The sequence below is a fragment of the Podarcis pityusensis genome (assembly GCF_964106645.2).
Source record: "Podarcis pityusensis genome assembly, chromosome: 3".
NCBI classification, from domain to species: Eukaryota; Metazoa; Chordata; class Lepidosauria; order Squamata; family Lacertidae; genus Podarcis; species Podarcis pityusensis.
In genome coordinates, this window is record NC_138026.1 from 98827804 (window position 1) to 98843789 (window position 15986).

A 15986-nucleotide genomic window follows, 5' to 3' on the forward strand; every position below is an offset into this window, starting at 1 on the left:
TCAGCACTTCATTTAATTATACATATTAGAGCTCGTTGTGTTAGACCTTCCAAAGGAAGTAGGATTAATTTCTATTGACATGTCTTCCAAAGGAAGTAGGATTAATTTCTATTGATGTGTCTCCTTTTTAGAGCCTTGATAATATTATTGGCACGTCATAACAGCTAGAGGAAATTAAGCCTTTCCGGCTTTACATTCTAAGGTCCAGTTCCTTCCATAGATTTTCATCCTAATCATATATATCTTGGGTAGGTAGCCTGTTTTCTTTTGAGGGCTGCGTGCATTGGGGGAAATTTGCTGGGAGGGCTGAAACCAGCAGTGGGCGGGGCCTGTTCTAAAGGTGGGCCAAATCACACCTTTCCCCCTTTCCAGAGACTGCTGTCTTGTGGTACCAGAATGAGAAAGCTGGATATCACCCAGGGATTACACATGTAACACATTAATGGCAAGTTTAACACATAATTTTAAAAGCCGAAAATCCCATACATTTATTTACTAAAGGTATTTTGCACAAAAAAATGTATTCCTTCATCTGCATTTCTTTCTGATGTGAAACTCATTTTTCATGTGCTTTGAAATTCAAATAATGTATTATTTTCTATAAAACATTTTTTAAAAAACAAACAAACAAACAAACAAACAAACACCCTAACACTATAAAGCATTAAGTGCATTGTCCTGTGTAGAAATGCAATTTGTGACTCATATATACATCTGTAGAGGATTCTTAAATGAGATTGTTCTTATTTTGAAACTGAAAAATAATTTGCCTTTAAGATGCAATCTCTGTTCCGTTTTTGAAGAAAGTATAATGAAGTTGCCTCCAATTTTAGTAATTTTTTTAGCCTTTCTAAATCATTCTCAAAGCGCTGTAATTTTTAACGCATTCATTTTCTTCATGAGATTTCTGGAGTGTCTTTATTCCTTAATAATGGGGATGTGAAAATCAGGCCAGTTGATTGGAGTAAGGTCACACCTGGAGTTCTCAGGTGCCAAAGAACAACCTGAATAACACAACAATTATGACTGGTTTGGATCAGGACAATCATTAACTATTGTTAAGGAAGCAACTCCATTGTCCCCATAGAAGTGCACAGCTGACACAGGAAAAGAGCTGCCTCTTAGTTTACCCACCCCAAAAAAACCCCATCATCTACAATTTTTATCAAACCATATGATTTTGGGGAAACTGTCTTGATTATTGCCACACATTTTCCTGCCTTGAGCCTTTAAACAAATGAATGGGGACAGGAAATAGAGCTGTAGAGGTGGTGTTGCATCCCGGTATTCATTTTAAAAAATAAATGATTGCAGTCTTGTGTGTATCATCTCTCTCTCTCCCTCCTTCCTACATAAAACATTTATTTATAATTGAGTTTCAGTTCATTCCATCTGCGCCTTTTTGGGCTATTGCTGCAAAACAAAAAGGTACCAATTAAATATTTATACACAGGCACCTGGCATTTTGGAACTGTGCACTTGTGGGAAGCCGTGCCAACTTTCGGAGTAGGCTCACTCTTTTTGCAGCTGGAGCTAACGGCAGGCAGCTAGTGGGAGCAGCCTCCTTGCCCTGTTGGGAATGAATAATGTTGCTTGTTGTTCAATGCTGTTAGTGGAGGGGGAAGTTATTTTCATAGGGATTTAATAGTTAGGGGGAACAGTAGATCAAGGACACTTTCCCTCTCCTACATCAAAGAGGTGGCACAGCTCAATCTTTCCCAGCAAGCTATTTCTGTGTTTTCACTGACAAGTGACCTAAATGATCAAATTTGCCGTTGAAATGCACATTATTTAGATGCTGCTTAAATATTTGGCATTGTGACATGCACATGGTGAATGCTGAAGCTCTCCTAAAATGCTAAAAATAAAAGTATTGTATATTTATTTGAAACAGAAAAGAGCAATGCAAAAATAGGCCACTGCAATCCCAATGAGAAGTCATATAAAATGGGTGTAGGAGACAATTAACACAACCAATTAATATTAATGTTGAAAGAGCAAAACATTTTTCATTAGAAGGAGACATAATTAATTTACATGGTTCTAGTTACAGGTAAGTAGCCGTGTTGGTCTGCCGTAGTCAAAACAAAATAAAAAAGTTCCTTCCAGTAGCATCTTAGAGACCAACTAAGTTTGTCATTGGTATGAGCTTTCGTGTGCATGCACATGTGTGTATCTGAAGACGTGTGCATGCACACGAAATCTCATACCAATGATAAACTTAGTTGGTCTCTAAGGTGCTACTGGAAGGAACTTTTTAATTTACATGTTTATTTGTGCAGGAAGGCATCATGCTAACTTTTTCATATGTCCAGGAGGGACTGAAACAAGTTAATAATTCCTATGAAAACTCTTAGACTTGCCTGACTGATCTTCATAAATGTGGGATGGGAGTACAATCTAAAATATCAGAGTTCTCTGAACTTATGGGCTTTAAAAGTATGTGTATTTAGAGTAGAACTAAGGAATGGAAAAAAATTCATGTTGCATTCCCTTAAGGGGAATCTTAGAAGCTACAGAATGAAAACTGTCAGGATATCTCTGCATTAATTCACAACAGAGTGCTTTTCATTTTAAATCAATTCATGGTAGCTTCTCGTCTAAGGGATCAATAATATTTGATCCGATCCAGACCTGCTTGGTATCTGCTCTAGATACACCTACATCCATTTGCTGCCCTCTCAAATACAACTGCCCATCAGACTGAGAATCTTTCTTCCAACACTGAGATACTGTCATCCACTATATCAGAGGGTAGCAGGCTAGTTTAGGGGGGTGAGGGACAGGCTACATGGAACTCACAACACAGTCTCCCCCTCCACTGTTTCTCTGCCATTTTCTTCTCCCACCCCAGCATGCGCCATCTCAAGAAGCCCCCATACTCTGCCTAATGGCATGGCCAGCCCTGCCTAGATTAGATCCCTATTGAATACTCTAAACCAGTGTTTCCCAAACTTGGGTCTCCAGCTGTTTTTGGACTACAATTTCCATCATCCCTGACCACTGGTCTTGATAGCTAGGGATGATGGGAGTTGTAGTCCAAAAACAGCTGGAGACCCAAGTTTGGGAAACACTACTCTGAATTAAAAGACTGAGTTGTATGCAACTAACTCATTCCATCAGTGGAAGGTTTTTCACTTGCACAACAGAAGTTCCCCTGCTCTCCCCTCTCTGTGTGTGCCCCATGCCCTCCCATGGATTGGCCCATGGGCAGGAGGCTCCCCAGATAATAAGATGGACCAGTGGGCTGACATTTGTTTTGACATAAAGCAATTTCCTGTGTTTCTATGCTGAGGGAGAAACAACAGAGCTAAGGAACAAAAGCTCCTACTCCATTTCTACAAGTCACTACAAACACGAGAGCAGAATCTTGATTTACTTTTAGATGTTTATTGGAAAACCAGGGTTTGGATTAACAGAAAACCAAATTTAGCCTCAGGTTCACACTGCATAGGCCGGGAACTAACACACTGACTGTCCACCCACTTGAAATACGGCTGCTATGGAACCATAAGAAAAGACAAAGTGACCCAGATAGTAGATGTACATGTAAATAATGTCAGGAGTAACTATATTTGGACATGACAGCATGCTTTTAAATAACATACTTGGAACGCAATGTGCCAAAATGTTGCACTAGAAGTAAAGGAAGGTGACACAAATGGGTTTTTTTTTAATAAGGGCGCTCGTCTTCCACAATTAGTTGTTCTAGTCATTTAAATGATAAAAGCTAAAAGGGACAATGTCTCCTATGCATGTTATATAACCCATGACACCCAGAGATATACAGTACTTAAATTAAGGAATTAATAAAATGGGGGAAGGGGAAGCCCAATATAAACAGTAGAGATTTTGAGTTGCTTATTTATTCTTTCCATGCTTATTACAATAAAAAAGGGGAACAATACTGAAAAGGGTGTGCAACTTAAGAGGGGAGGGAAAAGGAAAAAAATGAAATTTACACAATCTGTTAAGATAAAAATTATGACAAAAAATTGTGATTACAATTTCATGTTACAATAAAAGTAAAAAATCTCATTATCTTTTACACCCGACTTCCCATTTATTCCTTAATTCTTTTTACATAAATTTACTGCCATTATTTATTCATTCAACCAGCCACCTGAATTCTTTCCTGATGTTGTCTATTAACTACTTAATATTTAATTGTTAATAGTGAAAAGTGCCCTAAGATACTTTGGACTGCAACCATGATCCATCCCGGACAGTACAGGAGTTGTAGTCAGGAGCATCTATAGCAGAGGTTCCCAAACTGTGGTCCACAAGCTTCATTCAGGTAGTCCCAAGGCATGTCCACATTAAATATTCTCATTGGTTTTAATTGTATTTTTATTGCTTCTTTTCTTTCTTATATTGTATTTTATTGTATTGAGAACTGCATTCTATGGAAAGCAAACCTAAACATAACAAAATACTATTAAAATTAATACAGCTTCCAGCACAATGCAATGCAATTGCTACAATAGGCAGAAAAATCATTATGTGACCCACCAACACCATCAACAATTCTTAAGCAGTCAATGGTTGGGGGAGGGGGGTGTAGAGTGTAGCAGCTTGGTGAAGGCTGAGAGAGACCATGTCACATTTCTGTAACAGCAGAATTTTGGAACAGCAGAACTTCTGGAACAATTTGGCTAATGGTCTATGGTAAACTAATGGAATACAACTTGTTTAAGGTCATAGGAATTTGACCATATTAACTACCATGAAGCCATTCTGTTGCTACTTTCTACTTCTCCCATCCAGGAGCTCATTCACATTGGAGTTTAATGTAGATTAGAAGCTGCCCGTGTCTCTTTTTTATTACTTTGTTTGCAGCATCCATCCGGTGGGGGGGGGGGAATGTATGAATTCCTGTGACTCACGTGTGTGAGGTAAAGAACAAAAGAACTGGCTTGGTGCCTGGATTCACAATGCGTGGCTTTGCACACTCCCCAGCAACAGAGAGCCCCCAATAGCAGAGTTGAAACTCACAAAAGTAGAAGAGAAGAAGAGTTTGGATTTGATATCCCGCTTTATCGCTACCCGAAGGAGTCTCAAAGCGCTAACATTCTCCTTTCCCTTCCTCCCCCACAACAAACACTCTGTGAGGTGAGTGGGGCTGAGAGACTTCACAGAAGTGTGACTAGCCCAAGGTCACCCAGCAGCTGCATGTGGAGGAGTGGAGACGCAAACCCAGTTCACCAGATTACGAATCTACCGCTCATAACCACTATACCACACTGGTACTTTGAGGTTGTTGTTGTTTTACAATCAAGCCATGCATAAATTTCATGAGTGAAAGCAGTCTTGCTGAACTTGATGCATTTTTGTATTTTATTTTTTATTCCATGCTGGATGTGGTTATGGCCACTTTATGGTACTTTCTGGATGAGACCTGAGTTGACCTTTGCATAGAGCGCTCCAGCTACATGCAGTATACTTGAATATTTGTTTTATTTGTCCACATGCAGATCCTTCCCCAGCACGCTAAAGGCTGCTTGAGAAAAATGACTTGGAAAGAGTCGGTTATCCAGTGGAACTGATTGGCAGTAGGTACAGGACAAACAAAATGACACAATCCTTCTCAGAACACAATAATTAGCTTATGAAACCCATCACCCGAAGATGTTGCAATGGGCACTGGCACAGATGGATTTTTAAAAACAGATTAGACAGGTGTGCCAATGGCTATTAGTTACCATCAGGAAGATTGGAAACTTATGTTCGGAGGAACTACTGCTCTAATTATCAGATACTGGGGGATAAGCAACACAAAATCCATCCTTCATGCTACATTTGTGAATATCCCAAGTCCATATGGCTGGTCCCACTGAAGACAAAGTGCTGAACTAGTTGGACCTGATCCAGCTGAACAAGTCTTCCATTCTTATATTTCCATTTGGCAGAACAGAAAAGTTGATGGGCTACAACTCCCATGATCCCCCAAGCTTGGCTGTACTGGGGAGTCCAACTAGAACTACAGGCATTTACCCATCTCCTTGCCCTCGCTCCTCTAAATTGGTTGGTGGGAGGTCAGGAGAAACACACACCCCCTCACACACAAAAACCCACCATGTGGTGACAGAGGAGGGAAGATCATTCCAACACGCACACAAAATGCTTGCACTCCTGAGGCAATCTCCTTAGCACTATGTTGAATCCCTCCCATCAGGCTGTATTCAACTACAGTGGTACCTCTAGTTGCGAACACCTCTGGATACATATCCTTCGGGTTACGCATGCAGCAAACCCGGAAGTAACAGAAAGGTTTCTGCCCCGCACACATGCACAGAAGTGGCACCTCTGGATGCAAATGTTTCAGGGTAAGAACGGACCCCTGGAATGAATTAAATTTGTATCCAGAGGTACCACCGTAAGCCCAACTCGAAGTAGACCCACTGAAATGACTGCACCCAAATGAGTCGTGGTGATTAACTTCAAGGGGGTCTGCTCTGAACAGGGCCAACATTAAATACAGTGGTACCTTAGTTGCTGAACTTAATCTGCTCTGGGAGTCTGTTCGACGCCTGGAACTGTTCGAAAACCAAGGCGTGGCTTCCAATTGGCTGCAAGAGCTTCCTGCACTCAATCGGAAGCCGTGGAAGCTGTGTTGGATGTTTGGCTTCTGAAAAACGTACGCAAACTGGAACACTCACTTCCAGGTTTTCGGCGTTCAGGAGCCGATTTGTTCAGGAGCCAAGCTGTTTGAGAACCAAGGTACCACTGTACTACCCAATGGGCTGTATCCAACTTAGTTCCACTCAGAGCCAACCCCTTGAAAGTTAGCCATGCACATTTATTTTAATGGGTCTACTCTGAGTAAGTAGATAGATCACAAGATCTTCCATTTCTTCCTCCATGCCACCAAAGAATCCCCCCACCCCACTTGACTGGCCCATGTTCTCTTCAATAAGAGCCCCGTTCTTTTATTTATCAGTGCTGTCTTCCATTTTGCTCCTCACCCTTTGATTCCTCAGGCAAAAATGATATTGTGAAGATATTGTGGTTGAAGGGCCAACCTATGATTGTGTAGGACCTCAAACCTAAGCATCCCTGCTACAACATTCTATCGTAGCTAATATTTATTATGAAAAGTTATATAACCATCTAGCTACAGAACAATTTTTGATATTCAGTAGGTTTTCAGACTATTGCCAACATAGCTGTCATGCAGACAAATACTGATTATGACATAATCACCAAATGGTGATAAATAACGTTTAGCAATATACCACGTAAAAATAGTTATGGGAGGGTATTCATGATGTTGTAAATGAAGTATATAAATACTTCAAGAATTTAAAGTTCATTCTTGCATTATAATAAACTACATTAAAAAGAAATAGCTTTGGGGAAAAGATAAGTATAACTGAAATATCTATGTTTTGCATGCAATATATTTATATTACTGCTGTATCTTTAACATTTATATTATCTTATTTTTCTGTTAATATCTATATGGGTATTCCATAATTATAAACCAGTCTTTGTACACCCATTTACCATGCAATCCCTCATGCCCAAGAGACTCACTAAAACACAATAAGAATTGAGGCAACAGTTTTACCACATCATATATTTCTCTTCATTTTCAAAAAGACTACTATGACTCAGCACCGCAGCAAACAGAGAAGGGCAGATGCCTGGCCTACTGAATTGCTACAGCACAGAAAACTGGACCAGCTGAGCTTCTGCCTGCCACATGCTACAAATTATCTTGTCTGAATTCACAAAGGGGAGGGGGATTCTGTTCCTATCATGGTCCTGTAATTTCATGCAAGTTCACATAATCAAGTGAAGACTCTTACTTGTACAGAGTGGAGTGAAAGTACAGATTCATTTAAGATGCTCAGTTGATTTCTACATCTGATAAGTTTTCTCACCATCCAGTTCCAGAGAACTTAGAAGAAACTGTTATGGTGCAAATCAAAGCCAACTCTGATTTATGTCAGAGTACTAGGAAATGGGGCGACAGGAGGGGGGGGAAATAAGGCTTCGAGTTAGGGAGGTTTCCCTGTTGTCTCCAGTGCAACTGAGAGTGTTGTTTGACACCACCAAGCATCAGGCCCAGGATTAAGTAGGTCCCTAAAATATTAATGCAAGGTTTCCCTCTAGTGGCAGCAATACTAGTAATAGCAAGTCAAAGTTACCTCACACATACTGCATGAAGATAATATGGCAACCTCCCAAATTTACCAAGCTCTTGTACACAACTTTCAAAATTCACTATTGCTGCCCAAAGCAGAGACATCTATTGATTGTGATGCACAGTAATATCTGCCCAGGACCTCCATCTTTCGGTTTAGGAAGAGGGTTGGAGTAGTTAGTTACTTCACAGATTCTGAAAGGATGATAGACTCTTGACCTCAGTTGACCATATGTGTTTGGTGACTGAAAAGCTTAACTGTACCCCATTAACCTTTCAGAAACTTTCAATGCTGTTGATAGCAGCAGTTAAGAGAAGACATGGAGGCTGACAGACATCTGCACTGGACATTTGAAGAACCGTGATAACACTTTAACAGACCCCTTATTCCCCTCACACAGCTTGTCAAACCACTCTGGAAGTTTTGCTCTGTGAGGGCAATGGGGGTCTCCTGACAACTCTTTGTACCCTTAACAAGCTACATCTCCCAGGATTCTTTGAAGGAAGCCATGACTGTTAAAGTGGTACTATGGCATTTTAAACATACAGTGTGGATGCGTTCATAGAAGATATGTTTGCCCTCTACAGGCCACAAATCTGGTGGTTCCAGGTTTCTAGTCTCCTGTGGGTTTTCTGAGCACATTCCATAAGCCAGTTTTGTCCTGAAAACTGAAATCTTTATGAGAAGAGCTCAGCTTAACACTGGAAGGAAGCTATAGCAGTAAGTTCTTCCTCTGAAGAGTCAGAAACAAGCAATGTATTGCCAAAGGGGGATGATTCTGCAGTCAAATGTGAGCCGACCGTTGAGCAAATACCTTCACATTCGGATAGTACGGCTGGTCAGAGTTTTGTGCCAACAATGCCACTGACCTTATTGACCCCTGGGAGGAGCACAGAGAGAAGAAATGCCATGGTGCATCTGCAGCAACACAACTGGATGCCTTCATCTGCTTCAGCAACAACAAAATATGTCTCTCCCGCATCGGACTCTACAGCCACAGCAGGCGCTGCAAACGTCCAACAGTTTGACCTCACCAGATGGGCGGGGTATGAATAATAAATTATTATATTATTATTATTCACCCCCAAAGGCGCACTCCTCCATTGTCTCACGAGACAGATAACCAAAACCAAAACCAATAACTGAAGATCATAAATAAAACATGGAAGTGGGGTTTGATGGTTAGATAAGAAAACCTCAATGCAGCTGTTAATTAAGAGCTAATAAGGGGGGTGGGGAATACCAATTTTATCATCATCATATTCTCAATATCCCTTATTTCAAAGTAAATTTACATAAACTGCTATCAGTGCAAAGGTCCAAATATACAATACAAGCCTCATTTACCAGAACTAGCGAGATGCATGTAACTCTTGTCCCCCCCCCCTTTCTGCACAATTTTCTTTCTGCTCATGTCCACGTCCAACCCTCATCAACAGATGATTGCGCAAGGCTGACAAGCTGCTTTTTAAAGCCTGCTGAAAATGTACAAGTCCACGCTTATGAAATAATTGTGAAACCAATTGGCTGGCTTGACAGCATAGTAATGAGCTCTACGTCAATTGAATCCTAATCACCTGGAAGCATAAGCTGTCTTCCCGTCTGCCAAAGTCCAAATGAGAGACAAAGAGTATGAAACTAAAATGAGAGAGACAAAAGGCACTTTACAGACAACCAATTGAAAATAACTTATTTGGGAACCGATATCACTTTTAGACAGCACACAGCTAACTACATGCAAAACAGGAGCCAGAAAGCAGCAAAAGAAAAAACTCTACACCTCACTAGCATAAAATACAGGGAACTTTTATTGACACAGATTCCATGCTAATAAATATCAAATTCTGCAACCCATGTTTGTTATAATACATAACATAAATCAGACACATTTCTATATTATTTAGTTTTGTTTTGTTTTGCTACACTCAATGCAACATTTTGGTTGGGTTGTTTTTCAAAATATTTTAAAAATTAGAGTTCGGGAGAAATGTTCCGTATGGACCATATGTATGTAAAGATGCTGACAGCAACCAGAGGCCACATGTGATTATTTTAAAGGGAGTTTTCTCCCGTCTTTAAAGGGACTTAGAAATTCCTATAAGACTTCCGGGTTGGCGCCATCGCCGAATGACGGACTCCCTCCGAGCTCCGGAGGGAGTCGGCTCGGCAGGGGCTGGGTCCTACCGCGCCGGCGACGCGGGGACCCTTAAAAACCACGGGCACGGGGCCCGTGGACATGGGGACTCGGCTGGTACCGTCAGCGCCCTCCCGACTCGTGAAGGAGCCTTTTTAAAGGCTACGGATCGGGTGCCTGGGAGTGGCGTGGTACTTTGAGTCTATCGCTTCCCCTGCCGAGTGCAGCCGCATGCCATTCGTCGGAGAGCGCTGGCTTCTTCCATTTGAAATTCGGACATTTAACAAAAACCCGTGAGTAATTGGGTAACCGGGTACAAAAGGAGGGGGAAAAAAAGGAATTTTTTTTTCGGATTCGGCACGAGCGGGGGGGATCTAAAAAGGAAGTCAGTCCCCTCCCTGATTGTAAACATGCTAAAACAAGGACTGAGAAACCAAGATCAATTCAGAAGTTTATTGCTGATTAAAAATACCAAATTCCACGATGGAATCATTACAAGAATTGTGCTGGAGGAGAGTCGAGGGTGAGAGGGAAAAGGCAACCCCCCCCCCCCGGGAACCGGGGCGATTCAGAGAACCTGGTGGAGAGAGATGGAGAGTTTGACAGCTGTCAAAGTAGCTGTCAAATCTTGAGAATATAAAGAGGACTTTGCTACAAGTATTTTGCTGGTTAATTTTGATACAATTGGATATAAATATGGATACAAAATGTCGGGTGGAAAAAGAAACAACAATTTGACTTTTGGATGAGAGGACACAAAGTTATTGCAATCCCTCTAGAGGGGCTTTGGGACATTACAAGCGGCGTATATGGAAAACTACTCTGGGATGTGTACTACTGGTCTTAGCTCCTGGGAAAGTAGCAAAACTGAAATATTTGTTTTGTCTACAGAGGTGACAACACAATAGAATCTTTCTATTTAAGTAAGCTCCTGAATAACAAACCTCTGTAGTGATACTAGATTTCAGAATAAGAATGGTTTTGCAGCTGAACAAGACAGAAACCTGAGAAAGTAAGAAACAAAAGAGTAAAGGACCAACTACGCCACGGCAAGAACAATGGGAGGAGTAACAATGATCAAGGGAAATTAAAGGCCTCGATTAGACTGGACTTTTGAAATTAAACATCATCAAAACAAGTAAATTTAAAGAAAACCGGCAAGATGAATTGAGAAAGTTTGGCTGTGGACTTGAGACCTCCAGGCCGACAACATACAGACTGATGGACATAGGGAATCTAAACCGGGGAAGGGAGGGGGAATTCTAGAATCCAAAGGCTATGTAATCAACTTCTGGAACCTTCTTCTATTTTCTATCTTTTAAATTTTTTTTTTTTTTTTATATATATAACTTTGGTATTTTGATTTAACAAGTTTTGGAAAAAAAAAGAAAAGGGGGAATTCGTGGAAGGAAACGGGGTAGATTTTGGGGAAAAAAATCTTTGTTCTATTTTGTTAAAGGTGAGGAGTGATGTTAAGATTGTAATTTAAATTGGCTATTAGGCATAACATATTAGGTTAAATTGGGAATGAGAACTTGTGGAACCAACGTAGGGAAAGGGGAATACAGTCGGGAGGGGAAGGAGGGAGTCCCAGAAAGAAGGTTATGAAAATAAGGGTTTAAAATTGGTCTCTTTTCTTTCTTTTCTTTCTTTATCTTTTCTATCTTCTTTATTCTGTTATTATTGGAAATTTTAATAAATATGATTAAAAAAAAAAAAAAGAAATTCCTATAAGAAAACAAGAACCAAGGTATTCAGGAATCTGAAAGCACGACCAAGTTACAAAAGAAATGTTTTCAAGACCAGATACATACAGAACATAATTTCATTGAATCTGCAGGGCATCTTTAGAAAATTCACACATATAGAGTAACAGCCATGTTTTTCGGATTTCAAGTCTTCTGTGGAAACTCCTCTTCTTCACTTGAATAGCTTGCATTTTGTAATGATGTGCCATAGTATAGTAATTTATTTAATATTTCACAAATATGGCACAATAAAAAAGCAGCCGTCTGGTTTGCAGTTGTCCCTTGGTTGTTGTTGTTGTTTAGTCATTTTGTCATGTACGACTCTTTGTGACCCCATGGACCAGAGCACGCCCGGCACTCCTGTCTTCCACTGCCTCCCGCAGTTTGGTCAAACTCATGCTGGTAGCTTCGAGAACACTATCCAACCATCTCATCCTATGTCGTCCCCTTCTCGTTGTGCCCTCCATCTTTCCCAACATCAGGGTCTTTTCCAGGGAGTCTTCTCTTCTCATGAGGTGGCCAAAGTATTGGAGCCTCAGCTTCATGATCTGTCCTTCCAGTGAGCGCTCAGGGCTGATTTCCTTAAGAAGGGAGAGGTTTGATCTTCTTGCAGTCCATGAGACTCTCAAGAGTCTCCTCCAACACCATAATTCAAAAGCATCAATTCTTGGACAATCAGCCTTCTTTATGGTCCAGCTCTCACTTCCATACATCACTACTGGGAAAACCATAGCTTTAACTATATGGACCTTTGTTGGCAAGCTGATGTCTCTGCTTTTTAAGATGCTGTCTAGGTTTGTCATTGCTTTTCTCCCAAGAAGCAGGCATCTTTTAATTTCGTGACTGCTGTACTGGCCTGCAAATGGCTAGGTGATTTTTTCCCCTTGGAACATTCCTACATTCAAACTAGAAATTCACTCAAGCAGATTGGACACTCTGCACTGCTCTAGTATGAGAATCATTGAGACATTAGGGGTGGCAGGGATTAGTGTGGGTTAAAGTGTCTCAAATATCTAGACTATGGAAATACTGAAAGTATCCTTCTGATTCGCCAGTTAGGACCAGCACATGCGAATAAAGAACAATTTTGCTCGCAGGGTTTGGCTCACCTACACTAACAGCTTTGCCTCAGATGGCGCAACAGGAAGTGTCGTGGATTTGCAAGCCTTTTCCTAACCATGTACCCCACCACTCCAGGAGCATCAATGACACATTGCCATGCAGTCTATGGTGGCACAAGATTGCCCACGCCTTGCTTTGCAGAAGTTCTTCCTTAGAACAAAGTGTCCAGTGATATGAGAAAGAAAGATTCAGGTAGGTAGCCATGTTGGTCGGACGCAGTCAAAATAAAAAATAAAATGTCCAGTAGCACCTTAGAGACCAACTAAGTTTGTTCTGGGTATAAGCTTCCGTGTGCATGCACACTTCTTCAGATATAGAAGTGTATCTGTAAAAGTCTGCATGCACATAAAAGCTTATAACCAGAACAAACTTAGTTGGTCTCTAAGGTGCTACTGGACAATTTTTTAATTTTTTAATTTATATGAGAAATAAAGATCCACATGGAGTTAGTTGGAAGTCAACTCTTTCTTTCTTTCTTTCTTTCTTTCTTTCTTTCTTTCTTTCTTTCTTTTTTTTCCATTTATTTTTTTTTAGGAGAAAATGTTTATATTTTTGATTGAGTTTACATTACTATGTTGGTTTTTTTGTATTTTTGCTTACGGTATGTATATTTTCAGTTTTGGTAATGTTTGTTTGTTTTATCTGGTGTTTGTATGATGCATAAGTATAAATAAAATATTTTTTAAAAAGAAGAACAAAGTGTCCTGGGCAAAGCCTCAGAGATCATATGGCCCACTGCTACATTGCCATAGCAAACACTATTTAAAGTTTAGCATTAAATTTCAAACACTATTTGCTCCCACTGTGGGGAAACCACAGCAGCCCAGGCATTCTTCAGGGCTGCTTCATCCACAATGCCTCACTCTAGAAGGACATTCCGTAGGGGCATTTATAAGAACAATGCTTTGGATGGGAGGCCCTGGAGAGCCTTGGCATACCCAAGCAGCTGTCAAAACAAAAAAAAGGATGGAGGTCAGCATGCAGGGTAGTGACGTGGCTCTGTCTCTGTGGCAGAATGTCTTATGGCAGATCTGTTTGCTGGGATGCAAGTTCCCATAAACTCCTGCAGGCCATCAGAGTTCCCCTGATTTCCATTTCAGCTCCAGTGTTGAACTGCAAAAATTCCAATAGATACCCTTTGGATTTCAGCCACTATTATTACAAAATTACCAGGAATGCTTCAAGCTGTATACTTTCTCTTATTAATAACAGGGGGAGATTGGATCTCTTAAAGCACCTTTAATTCACAAGCCAAGGAGATGACACAAGCATGACTATATCTACAGCTTTCTTAATCTTGACTTTGCCACTCCATCAGTTTTCAAAAGTTAAAATGCTGCATTTACATAAATATGTGCTTATGTTGATGCAAGAACGTTACGTTTATTTTCGCAACATGCTTATCAGCTAATTCACTATATAGCAAACAGATTGCAGTTGGTTTTTCTAAAATTGTGGCTTAGATTTCATTCTCTTGAGGCTATAAAGGGAAACTATAACAGAAGGAGTTTTTATGGTGTCCTTTTGTTGTTTCCTAGATAAGAAAAAAATCATTTGTATTTAAACTCAACATTCCTGCAGTATGTGGAAATTTCACTTTAGGATATTTGTAATAATGTGATACTTATAGAGCAGGAAGGACCACATATCTTCCAGTCCAATTTTCTATAATCAGGATGATCTCAGATGATGCATTCTAACACAGTAGAACTGTTCCACTTATCTATGATCATTCACAGATATAGGAAGAGTAAAACATAATTGCACTGCTAGCAATTCAAATATTTCTCAGCTTCATTTATATTTTTATTTCACTTCCATCCCCCTCTTTATTTTTCAGATAACTCAGAGCAGCTCCTAGTGGGTCTCTCATCCGGGTTCTGGTCAAGTTTACATTGACTTTGCTTTCACATTCACTTTGCTTCAAGAATACCACAACAGAACTTTCACTGAGCAAATCTCTGCTATTGTTATTGAACACAGACACAGTGCCAAATCATAGTTTAGCACCACATAAACCAGCCATCAACGAGTCTTGGGTCGCACACTCAGTCTTCCCAATATACACAGAGGTCCCCTTCTTTTCCTGGATCTAAAGTAAACCGAATGCTTTGTGTTTGCCCTTCAGACCAGGACTGGAAACAAGAATCAAGCTGTGGCTGTCCATCAAGTTTGCTTTATGTCTGAAACTGGCAAAGGTAAAGGAGGAGTGTGATCCCATCCAGGACAGGTTGACTGCCCAATTCCTGGACTCCAGAACCACTCACCCGCAGCCCAAACACTACTTCCTCCTCCTGTCTTGATTTCCTCTTTTAATCAAACCACAATTTGCCATTACTTCTGAACCATGGTTTGAGCAAGTCCTCCAAACCAGGGTTTCAAGTAACCATGCATGGGAAGAGAAGAAGAAAGGAGAGCAAAGAGAGATGAAGCCTGTGACTCATTTCCCATTGTCTCAATTCAGCCAATTCAATTCAGAGTCTATAGAGAAGCCTTCTACATAGTGAAGGAAGAGAGAAAAGCATGTACACTTTCTCCTTAAAATCAAACATAAATATACTGTACACTATACTCACTGACTATGCTGCACAATGCCACTTTTCTGATTCAATAGGGGTAGACAGTGTTGGGTAACCAGCAGTTTCCTCCCCCTTACCTTTGCCAATTTCAGGCACAAAGCACTTAGCAAATCAACAGATGGTTCATTATCCAAATTCTGTTAGTATTTGGGCAGCACTGGAATAGGCTGGACCCTGTGGGAGTGCCAATCCCAAACACAAAGAATGACAACAAAGGATAACTAGGCTGGAACACACTTCCCTTTGTATCTTC

The 15986-nt window shown here is 40.5% G+C and overlaps 1 protein-coding gene across 6 annotated transcripts in view; it reads right to left on the reverse strand.

Moving 5' to 3' along the window:
• Positions 1 to 15986, reverse strand: part of HHAT (hedgehog acyltransferase) — a 202085-nt gene that overhangs the window by 116594 nt on the left and 69505 nt on the right. The window contains exon 11 of one of the 6 annotated variants that reach the window (XM_081000548.1): positions 775 to 1004. The exons of the other annotated variants lie outside the window; for them this stretch is intronic. Coding sequence (XP_080856674.1) covers positions 986 to 1004 — 19 coding nt within the window. The 3' untranslated portion in view covers positions 775 to 985. Of the gene's footprint in view, positions 1 to 774; positions 1005 to 15986 lie in introns of those variants that run through there. 6 annotated transcript variants of the gene reach the window in all.